General features: G+C 42.1%; 1 protein-coding gene across 2 annotated transcripts in view; it reads right to left on the reverse strand.

Annotated features, from left to right (window-relative positions):
* LOC110500592 (insulin receptor substrate 1-B) overlaps positions 1–12,153 on the reverse strand; it is an 82,792-nt gene extending 70,639 nt beyond the window's left edge. For both annotated transcript variants that reach the window (XR_005038620.1, XM_021578010.2), the window contains exon 1: positions 11,400–12,153. Coding sequence is in view for 1 of the 2 variants with exons in the window: in XM_021578010.2 (XP_021433685.2) it covers positions 11,400–11,748 (349 nt within the window). In the remaining variant the exon portion in view is untranslated. The remainder of the gene's footprint in view (positions 1–11,399) is intronic.
* Between the last annotated feature and the right edge of the window lie 398 nt (positions 12,154–12,551).

Below are 12,551 nucleotides of genomic sequence, written 5' to 3' on the forward strand. Positions count from 1 at the left end.
GAATGGCATGACAATGGGCCTCATATACCGTGACAAGATTCTCTGTACAATCAAATTGCCATCCATAAAATGCAATTGTGTTCATTGTAGGTCAAGACCCTGGTGAGGACTACAAGCAAGCAGATGAGCTTCCCTGAGACCGTTTCTGACAGTTTGTGAAGAAACTCTTCAGTTGTGCAAACCCACAGTTTTATCAGCTGTCAGGGTGGCTGGTCTCAGACGATCCTGCAGGTGAAGAAGCTGGACGTGGAGGTCCTGGGCTGGCGTGGTTACACGTGGTCTGCAGTTGAGGCCGGTTGAACACACTTCCAAATTCTCTAAAAGGGCTTATTTATATATGGGCCATACAATAATCTCAGCATTGCAGATTCTGCTGCAAAGAAACAGAATCACTAGAGAATTTATTCTGGTATTGTCCCCATGTAGTTTGTTTCTGGTCACAGGTTCAGGAATGGGTGACACATCACAACATTAATTTAAAATAATTTTTTTAATTTTCTCCCCACAGCAACTCCCGGTCCCTAAATGTATTTGCTCTGCCAAGAAGCAGAGATGACAGAAAACTTTACCAATGTTTATTTAGTGTTCTATGGCAACATATGACAGAAGAAAAGTTGCAATTATCTAATTATACTTGACTAACAAATAGCCTACCAAAATGTTGGAAATTATAAGCAGAAACAGACACCTAAATCAGGCAACAACAAAAAATCCTGCAACTCCTGTCAAAAAAATCTTTCCGCCGTCTCGGACTGCAGCCTACAGTGAATTTTGTATATTAGCGGGCTAGAGTCAGGTTCGGGCCGCAGATTTTCACTATCACATACTGTAAAGTCAGGCGGTTGCAGATGGGTTATTAGCAATTGCGGGCAGGTGTGGGTGAACAAAAGAGCTGACACTAACAGGTGGCTATTTGAGACTTAGCGTCTATTTGAAGTTTTACGGTAATTATGGTGTATAAAAGTAACGAAAAAGTTGTAAAAACAAATTTATAAACAATTACTTTTGTTGTGTATATATATATATATATATATATATATATATATATATATATTTTATTACACACACACATACACGCTGTGTAATCTCCTCACCTCAAGTTTGCACTGCTCTGTTGTGTACAATGGTCAACAACAGTTCTTCAGGTGGCTTAGTGAGCCAGAGGACTTTTGTCTGGCAAATGATGATGCCCCACATACCCTGCTTCAGCCTTGATACACTCCCGTGAATATAAATAGTTTGGTACATAAGCTTCTCTTACAGCTTGATACAGTTCTTACTGGCCAAATGGACTCCTTGAACCCAGCTTAACACATATCGCTTTCGGCAGCTGGACTGTATTTGCGCAAATTATGAATTGGGTTTACCAGAATGAGTTCACCAGATCGCAGCGCGGAAAGCATCGGAGACTGGGGCAGTTATTGAAAGTGGGCTATGGGTGCATAGACTGACTGCTGTGATGTCTGTTATGCTTTTTCTGTGTGTATGTAAAGAGAGACAATGCACTTCTCTCCCTTTTGTATCCCCTGCTCCCAAATATAGGTAATAATAGCTACCTCTCATTGTCAACACATTTCTCAAAGCTTAGGCCCAGAACTGTAGTATAAGCCGTAGCAGGCCAAAAAACACTCCTCCACACCTACAGGACCAAGAAGACTGACAAGACTTGAAAGTGGCAGTGGCACAGTATTTGCTTGACTGAAAAGGTATTTCCAGAGAGGAAAATATGGGGTTGCAATGGGGCATCTCTCCTCTGGCCCCCCATTTGTCCTATAGGGCCGAGCCAATTTGTCTGGGTGGGTGTGAATTCTTCTGCTCTCCCTACAAGTGGGGGGGTTCACGTTACCCCCATAAACTTTCAGCTTACAGGATGAAAACCCTTAAGACTGCATGGACACTGACACAGAAACTCTGCTCATTTAGCCTAGATCTTTTCACAAAAGGCATCTTTGAAAATGTGAGGAGCTTGTCGTCAACCCCAGCATAACATACATTTCAGCCACACCCTTTTACTGTATACATAGGTTGGAATTCCAAGGTTGGGTGTGAAAGCACACAAGTTGGCCTCATTCCCCTCAACAACAAAAAAATTCAGCAAACGTTAGCATGAAATAGATGGATATTTTGGAACCACATGACCTAGACCCTATATGCAATTTGAGCCGTATGCATGTAGATTGATGTAGCTAGCTCAGACCAGACAGAGGAGAGATGGACGCGTTATAATTCAACACTCAAGAAACAGGAAGAGTGGGGGGGGTAGCAGTTCTGAACAATGTCGCGCTCATTCAACAACACCACAAAGCTGAGAAAACAGTGACAAAATGGACAGAAGAAATGCCAAGAGACAGAAGTCAAAATGTTTGTCAAGACAAACAGTTGACAGGGTCGTTGACTTAGTTAGCGCCGCCGATTGTTTTATGACTGACAACTGGAGTGTGAGACACCCCTTCTCCTCCTCCCGTCCTCCCCAATCTCGCAACCACATCCCATACCCACTCGGAGGCCTCTGAAGGAGCTCCTCTGCTGCGGTCTCTTCCAAGCGTAGTGCTGCGAGTGGGGAAGAAACGTTTGACAACGAGCCAGGATCAGTTAGGCCTATGTAGACTATTGTTGCTGTGGTTTTCTGTCCAGTTGATTACGGTTAGGACTGGAGTAAGGAAAACTGATCCTAGATCTGTACGTAGGGCCAACTAAGCCTGAGACAGCATGGAGCAGAGGTAATATGCCAGCATACGACATTAGTTAAGGCACAGTTTAACCAAGTTAAAAGAGGTTAATTTCTATTTCAACCTCTTGACCATTGTTACCGGTGCAGAATGTTTGGGACAACTACACAGTAAGAGGTTTCTGTGTTTCTCTCCCTCTTGTTGCGGTACCTAGTTTAGTGCCCTCATTCTAAAAATCAGCTTTCTTATATAATGCAGGCCAGCAGCTCAGCTGTAAGTACCATGACCCCTTACCTTGCCAAGATTGCGTCATGTGTGTCTCCCCCACCCCAGTCACTGCCGGGTCTATGAGCTTTCACATTGAAAGACCGCAGAACAAACCTGGCGAATGCAGCCAGTCAGCCACTGGCTTGAGAGTTGTGTTTGCACAAAATGCTTGAACAACAGCTGATATCAAGAAGGATTTGAAAGTGTGTACATTGAAATCAATGAATTCTGTTGCTGTGTGCATAATTGCAAATATTCATAAATACCCCCAAAAAGTATTATTGAAAATGAGCAGGCCTACTGACATGTATACTGCACAGGTATCCAAATATATGGATCTTGTATAAACTTGTTCATACTTGAGTGTTTTCTCCACTCTGATGAATGTCTGGGCTAATATTTTCATGTCAGCAGAAAAAGAGAAAATACTAAGTAAACAGAGAATCAGGCTCATAACAGAAATCTGGATGTTTCAGCAATGGCCTGGGTTGACTTGGAAAAGAAGGAGCAGGACGAAGGTTGGCAAGTGTCACATTGGCTCTAATATACCCTACTCTAGCTATAAAAAATATAATCTAGTCTGACCAGTATTCTGTTCCAGCTGGCTGATAGGCAAAGCAAGAAAAAGTATGTGAACCCTTTGGAAATGGCTGGATTTCTGCATAAATTGGTCATACAATTTGATCTGATCTTCATCTAGGTCACAACAATAGACAAACACAGTCTGTTTAAACTAATTACACACAAGCAATTATACGTTTTTATGTCTTTATTGAATACACCGTGTAAACGTTCACAGTACAGGGTGGAAATAGTATGTGAACCCTTGGATTTGACCCTCCTTTGGCAACAATAACAACAACCAAACATTTTCTGTAGTTGTGAATCAGACCTGCACAACGGTCAGGAGGATTTTTGGACCATTCCTCTTTACAAAACTGTTTCAGTTCAGAAATCTTCTTGGGATGTCAGGTGTGAACTGCTCGAGGTCATGCCACTGCATCTCAATCGGGTTGAGGTTAGGACGCTGACTGAGCCACTCCAGAAGGCGTATTTTCTTCTGTTGTTGATTTACTGCTGTGTTTTGCATCGTTGTCCTGATGCATCACCCAACTTCTGTTAGGCTGTCCGTCAATTGAAGCTCAACATTCTCCTGAAAAATGTCTTGATAAATTTAGGAATGCATTTATCTGTTGATGATAGCAAGCTGTCCAGGCCATGAGGCAGCAAAGCAGCACCAAACCATGATGCTCCCTCCACCATATTTTACAGTTGGGATGAGGTTTTGATGTTGATTTGCTGCGCCTTTTTTCTCCACACATAATAAGAACAGTGGCTTCTTCCGTGGTGTCCTCCCATGAACACCATTCTTGTTGAGTGTTTTACGTATCGTAGACTCGTCAGAGACGTTAGCATGTTCCAGACATTTCTGTAAGTCTTTAGCTGACACTCTAGGATTCTTCTTAACCTCATTGAGTACTATGCGCTGTGCTCTTGCAGTCATCTTTGCAGGACAGCCACTCCTAGGGAGAACAGCAACATTGCTTTACTTTATTTATAGACTAGTTGTCTTACCGTGGACTGATGAACATAAAGGCCTTTAGAGATAGTTTTGTAACCCTTTCCAGCTTTATGCAAGTCAGCCATTCTTAATCTTCAGTCATCTGAGATCTCTTTTGTTGAAGGCATGGTTCACATTATGCAATGGTTCTTGTGAAGAGCAAACTAAAAACCTTTTGTGAGTGTTTTTTAATAAGGCAAGGCAGCTCTAACCAACTTCTCCAATCTCATATCATTGATTGGACTCCAGGTTAGCTGACTCCAACTAGCTTTTGGAGAAGTCATTAACCTCGGGTTCAAATACTTTCCCAACCTAGACTGAATGGTTAAATGATGTACTCAATACAGACAAAAATACAATAATTTGAGTTATTAGTTTAGCACACTATGTTTGTCTATTGTTGTGACTTAGATGAAGATTAGATCACATTTGATGACCAATTCATGCAGAAGTCCAGGTAATTCCAAATGGTTCACATACTTTTTATTGTCACATACATACATACATACATACATACATACATACATACATACATACATACATACATACATACATACATACACACACACATTAAAACTCGTTTTTCAGCCATTCCACAAATGTCTTGTTAACAAACTACAGTTTTGGCAAGTCGGTTAGGACCTCTACTTTGTGCATGACACAAGTCATTTTTCCAACAATTGTTTACAGACAGATTATTTAACTTATAATTCACTGTGTCACAATTCCAGTAGGTCAGAAGTTTACATACACTAAGTAGACTGTGCCTTGAAACAGCTTGGAAAATTCCAGAAAATTATGTCATAGCCTATCAGAAGCTTCTAAAGCCAATTGACATAATTTGAGTCAATTGGAGGTGTACCTGTGAATGTATATCAAGGCCTACCTTCAAACTTAATGCCTCTTTGCTCGACACCATGGGAAAATCAAAAGAAAATCAGCCAAGACATCACCGGCAACAATATGGGCACAAACCCATCGCCGCTGGACCAGACAGGACTGGCAAAAAGTGCTCTTCACTGTCGAGTTTCGGTTTTGTCTCACCAGGGGTGATGGTCGGATTTGCGTTTATCGTCTAAAGAATGAGCGTTACAACGAGGCCTGTACTCTGGTGCAGGATTGATTTGGAGGTGGAGGGTCCGTCATGGTCTGGGGCGGTGTGTGTCATTGTCATCGGACTGAGCTTGTTGTCATTGCAGGCAATCAACGCTATGAGTTACAGGGAATACATCCTCCTCCCTCATGTGGTACCCTTTCTGCAGGCTCATCCTGATATGACCCTCCAGCATGACAATGCCACCAGCCATACTGCTCGTTCTGTGCGTGATTTCCTGCAAGACAGGAATGTTAGTTCTGCCATGGCCAGTGAAGAGCCCGGATCTCAATTCCATTGAGCACGTCTGGGACCTGTTGGATTGGAGGGTGAGGGCCAGGGCCATTCCCCACAGAAATGTCTGGGAACTTGCAGGTGCCTTGGTGGAAGAGTGGGATAACATCTCACAGCAAGAACGGGCTAATCTGGTGCAGTCCATGAGGAGGAGATGCACTGCAGTACTTAATGCAGCTTGTGGCCACACCAGATACTGACTGTTACTTTTGATTTTGACCCCCCCTTTGTCCAGGGACACATTACTCCATTTCTGTTAGTCACATGTCTGCGTAACTTGTTCAGTTTATGTCTCAGTTGTTGAATCTTATGTTCATACAAATATTTACACGTTAAGTTTTCTGAAAATAAACGCAGTCGACAGTGAGAGGACGTTTCTTTTTTTGCTGAGTTTATATTATTTGGCCAAAAGTATGTGGACACCTGCTTGTCTAACATCTCATTCCAAAATCATGGGCATTACTATGGAGTTGGTCACCCATTTGCTGCTAAAACAGCCTCCACTCTTCTGGGAAAGGCTTTCCACTAGATGTTGGAACATTGCTGCGGGTACTTGCTTACATTCAGCCACAAAAGCATTAGTGAGATCGGGCACGGATGTTGGGCGATTAGGCCTGGCTTGCACTCTGCGTTTCAATTCATCCCAAAGGTGTTCGATGGAATTGGTTAGGGCTCTGTACAGGCCAGTCAAGTTCTTCCAAAACGATCTCGACAAAACATTTCAGTATGGATCTCGCTTTGTGCATGGGGGCATTGTCATGCTGAAACAGGAAAGTGCCTTCTCCAAACTGTTGTCACAAAGTTGGAAGCACAGAATCGTCTAGAGTGTCATTGAATGCTGTAGCGTTAAGATTTCCCTTCACTGGAACTAAGGGGCCTAGCCCAAACCATGAAAAACAACCCCAGACCATTATTCCTCCTCCACCAAACTTTAAAGTTGGCACTATGCATTGGAGCAGGTAACATTCTCCTGGCATCCGCCAAACCCAGATTTGTCTGTAGGACAGCCAGATGGTGAAGCGGGATTCATCACTCCAGAGAACGCATTTTCACTGCTCCAGAGTCCAATGGCAGTGAGCTTTACACCACCCGAGCTGACGCTTGGCATTGCGCATGGTGATCATAGGCTTGTGTGCGGCTGCTCTGCCATGGAAGCCCATTTCATGAAGCTCCCGACGAACAGTTATTGTGCTGAATTTGCATCCAGAGGTAGTTTGGAACTCTGTAGTAAGTGTTGCAACCGAGGACAGACGATTTTTACACGCTACACACTTCCGCACTTGGTGGTCCCGTTCTGTGAGCTTGTGTGGCCTACCACTTCATAGCTGAGCCATTGTTGCTCCTAGACGTTTCCATTTCACAATAATAACAGCACTTACAGTTGACCAGGGCAGCTATAGCAGGGCAGAAATTTGACGAGCTGACTTGTTGGAAAGGTGGCATCCTATGATTGTGCCACGTTGAAAGTCACTGAGCTCTTCAGTAAGGCCATTCTTCTGCCAATGTTTGTATGGAGATTGCAAGGCTGTCTGCTCAATTTTATACACCTGTCAGCAATGGGTGGGGCTGAAATCGGCGAATCCACTAATTTGAAGGAGTGTCCACATACTTTTGCCCATGTAGTGTATATGTTTTCTAAACTTCAATGTCTAGTCGCAGGGGGTTTGTTTGAATTTATGTCCATTTTGTCTATTTCAAATATTATTTCACTGATTGAGACAGGTGGGTGTCCACCAGTGGAGGCTCCTCAGAGGAGGAAGAGAACCATCCTCCTCAGTGAATGTCAACAAAATAAAAAAAGTGAAACATTTAAAAATAGGGATGCACAATATAAAATCGGTGAACATATAGGAATCGGCTGATATTAGCTAAAAATGCCAACAGCAGTATCAGCAGATGTCTAGTTTAAGACCGATGTGCAAAACCGATGTCAAAGCTGACGTGCATACCTATATAACGAAGGTACACGACGTAATAACACCACCCAAAATTATGCGCTATACATGCAACACAGCATTCCTAAACTAGTCCACAATGTCTGCTGTGTGGATCGAGCAGTCAACAAGTCCAGCAATCATTTGAAAGAGTAACATTTCAGCAAAACAACTCAAAGGTGAAATCCATTAAATCCAAAAGATTGGAATTCATTGCCCTTGACAATCAACCGTTCTCTGTCATGGGTGATGTTGGCTTTCGCCAACTGGTCGAGCACCGGTTAACACTACCAAGTGCGCTATTTTTCCGATGTTGCCCTACCGGAGTTACACAGTATTAGCATCACTGCTATTAGCTTCACAACATATATTCTATGGAATGCCGTTTAGTTCGTGTCAAAAAAGATACAGTAGCACTGTCAAGCTGTACAAAAAAGTCTGCAAACAAGCTAACCCCAGACACGAACGATGTGTTTACAATACCGCGTTGGTAATAAAGCATAATTTGTTCGACCGCAACTACTGGGGTAGCTAGCTTTAGCTTGGTACCTAGCTAGCACCAATACAACCAGCCTGAAAACAATGACCAGTACAAACTGCAGTCATTTTCATTATTCTTAGCAATGATTTAGCTTGGTTGCCACTTGTTGTTCGCCTATTGAAATTGAACTTCAGTTCATGAAAATAAATAGCTAGCCAGCTACTTAACCCTGTTGCCTAAAGCTAACGTTATAAGAAGCCAGCTAGCTTCATCTGGCTAGTGAGGCTCGAACGGACAGGGTTATGTGTTGTGAAGCTAGCCACAATAAGGATTAGGCACCCACAATAAGGATTAGGCACTAGTGGAATAATGCAATTTGCCTTCTACATAAAAGTATGTCACTGACAATGATGCAAATGAATGCAACATTGTAAAATGATGCCATACTTTTATTTTGAAGGTTAACCGCAAAGTCCACTATTGTGGCTTATCCTCATTGTGGCTAGCGTCACTAAGATAGGTCTGACCACCATTAATCAAATAAGAACTGTCTTATAAATTATGGATATTTTTTATGATGACACCTAGCTATATAGTTAGCAAGCTAACTATAGCTACTGAAACAGATTGTCGTTTTGCTATGTTTTTGGGGAAGCACATTGTTTGCATCCAGGAGCTAGCTAGTTTTTTTTATGATCAGCACTGTAGGTGCGCGAGTCAACTTTACCAGCATCATAGCATACGTATCAATGAATTGTTGTGACAGAAGAAATGTCAAGAAAGGCCAGCAGACTGTTAAACAGCTATAACTAGCACAGACGCTGCTGCCTACATACAGACTTAAAATCATTGGCCACTTTAATAAATGGAACACTAGTCAATTTAATGCGACCTTAATAATGTTTACATATCTTGCATTACTCATCTCATATACTGTATTCTATACTATCTTTTGCATCTTAGCCTATGCCGCTCTGTCATTGCTCATCCATATTTATATATTCTCATTCCATTTCTTGTGGAATTGTTCGATATTACTGGTTAGATATTGCTGCACTACTGGAACTAAACACACATGCATTTCACTACACTCACAATTACATCTGCTAACCATGTGAATGTGAACAACAAAATTTGATTTTATTTGAGAGATCCTTGATGAAAACATGCTCCAGAGCGCTCAGGACCTCAGACTGGGGAGAAAGTTCTCCTTCCAACAGGACAACAACCCTAAGCACACAGCCAAGTCAATGCCGGAGTGGCTTCGCAACAAGTCTCTGAATGTCCTTGAGTGGCCCAGCCAGAGCCCAGACCTGAAAATAGCTATGCAGCAACGCTCCCCATCGAACCTGACAGAGCTTGAGAGGATCTACAGAGATAAATGGGAGAAACTCCCCAAAAGCCAAGCTTATTGTGTCATACCCAAGAAGACTTGAGGCAGTAATTGCCAAAGTACTGAGTATAGTATCTGAATACTTATGTAAATGTGATATCTGTTTTTTACAAAAATTTCAAAAAACTATTTTTGCTTTGTTATTATGGGGTATTGTGTGTAGATTGGAGGAATTCTTTTTTTTATTAAAAAAAAAAAAAAATTTTAGAGTAAGGCTGTAACAAAACAAATGTGGAAAAAGTCAAGGGTGTGAATACTTTCTGAACGCACTGTATGTCTTCCAAGTTTGGAAGGTAGGTCAAAAATTCTCTGTGCTATGCCAAATAGTACAGGGATTTTTCTGGATCAGAAAGGGGCTTAGGTGGTGAGAGTGGCAGGGGGGCGTGGCAATGAGCACAGTCAATCATTATGAGGCTACATTGAGGTCCCCATCCTGACACTAGAGACAATTGTGCATTTTTTTTTAAACAAATTTCTCCATGGAGCTGAGATACAAATGTTACAGTTTTAAAGCTACATTTCTGCAATTCTAAACATTTTTCCATGCAGCTGAGAGCAATTGTTGCAATTTTAAAGCTAATTTCCTGTGATTCTACAATGGAGTTGAGAGAAAATGTTGCTGTTTTAAAGCTAGTTTCCTGCAATGATATGCCTTTTGCTATGGAAAATGCTGTGTTATTTTGCTCAAACATAATAACAAAATGAATTCTGCTAAAACAATTGTTTTGTGAATTTAATTCTCCACAACTGTCTAGCTTTTATTTTGGTAATTGTTAGTTCTCAAAAAGATATACACATATATATGCATCCATTATTTTCTTTGCATACGTTATATCTGGTTACACTGAAAGCGTGTTTCCATCCCATTCGTACAAAGTAAAAAAATAAATGTTTCAATGTTTGGATTTAGGCGACCCGGCTTACAATGGCTGAAACATCGCTGCAGTACCCAACCTGTAAAGGCTAATTGAGCATCACATTAGACGTTACAATCTGTTAGCTAAGACTACTCTTGATACTGGCAACATTTTAATTAAACGACTTGTTTTTCCCTTCTCAAAACGCTGTACAGACCACTAGCTCTTTGTCCACCTCTGAACTTCTGAAGCAAGTAGACCATCTGTGGTAGTAAGAAAAGTATGATAACGTAGCTATGTTCTCAGGGTGGTGTCAATGATAAGCACACATGGCAACTTGGAATATGAGGTGTAGTTTTTGGCGTGCCTTGGCAAATAATTATTATGCAAAGAAGTATGAACTGTAATTTTGCATAATATTTAAATGGTCCATAGGCAGCATTTCATATTAAATACAGTAACCGCACATTGTAATTTGAACATATTTTGACACCACCGTCTGTTTCAGAGCATGCCTCAAAATATTATGATCAAATCGGGACCGACATTTGCAAAACAGCGCTGGTAGTAAATAGTGGGAAACCCCTCGCTGCTGACATGCAATGTGAAATTACTCCCATTGAGAACCATATACATACTCCTGGATGTCATTCAAAAATAATAACTATGAACCATATTTTAAAACGAGCACGTGTTGAATTTATAAGTTGCATTTCAGCATTTGCTGCAGTGGGCTACATTGCCACGTTCAGATAATACTGTGGCCACTTTGCTAACGTTTGGCAGCCATATAGAGCTCGGGTTGCAGTCAGAGCTCGCTGTAGTTTGCTAGCTATATATGTTTACTTACTTTTGCATTGCAGCTCCACCATGGCCTGATACCATTCGTCCTGGTCCGCCTCGTTTTCTGCCGCGATGGCAAAGCTCTCCGCTCGGGTGTACAGCACTATCATGTGCTTGTTCTTCGCATCAGCCCGCTTATTGATGTTGAAACACGTCTCCAGCACCAGGGCTTTCTTTGGGACGGGTGTTTTTCCGCGGAATTTCTTCTCGCTCTCGTAGTATTCGAGCCGGGCCGGACCCCTCTCCGAGGCCGTCCGGAGGACGAAGTATCGCCGGTGCATGGATTTCTGCTTGCGGAGGTAGCCGTTCTTTCGAACGTCCTCGTAGCTTTGCGGGTCGGGTGGTTGGCACTCCATCGCGCTCGAGTTCTTGTTTTTCTCAACTACAACCTAAACTTCTATTCAATGACAGCAAAAATATTTTCGCTAGCTAGATAATTCAAACATAATTCAGTCGCGTCCCCCTCCCTCCCTTTAACACGTGTATGCAAGGGAGAGAGGTCCTCTAGTCCAGTCCAGTATTTTAAAATATATACTAAATATTACCTTTCCTTTCTCTTTGCAGTAGTGTGTCTGCTACTACTATTTAGCTTGCGGAGTGCTTTAATCCATTTACTGTATTGCTTGGCAGCAGTGTACTGAATACTTCGCTGCAACTGCTGCCCTCTCCCCTCCTGTCCCCTCTATGGCGTGGAGCTACTGTGGAAAGCTGTCAGTCAACGCTTGTCCGTAGTGACAGAAGAGGGCGAGAGACAGTATACAGAGAGAGAGAGCATTGAGTTCATGTGCGAACTTGAATCAAATTTCATATGACGTTTCGTTCTTATAAGAATGCCTATGCGCTTCAGCCAATATTGTGAAACTTGCAACGCTATTTTGAAGATCATTTGATGTGCTGCACGATTGAGACATTTTATAACCAGAAATGCAACCCTCATCAAATTGCACCACGATGATGGTACCATTGGCTTGTTTATACTTTTCAGTTGAACCCCGTTACAGCGGTTAGTGCGATCGATTTAATTGTAGTGGGAAAAAAATTGACATTGTGTAGGCATAATTACGTGATTCAATCAATGCTTCCCACAGTTGTGTCAAGTTGTCGTTTGGGTGGTGGACCAAACCCCTGTATCGATGCAGTTCTTGACACACTCAAACCG

This window comes from Oncorhynchus mykiss, chromosome 21 (genome assembly GCF_013265735.2).
Source record: "Oncorhynchus mykiss isolate Arlee chromosome 21, USDA_OmykA_1.1, whole genome shotgun sequence".
Lineage (NCBI taxonomy): Eukaryota > Metazoa > Chordata > Actinopteri > Salmoniformes > Salmonidae > Oncorhynchus > Oncorhynchus mykiss.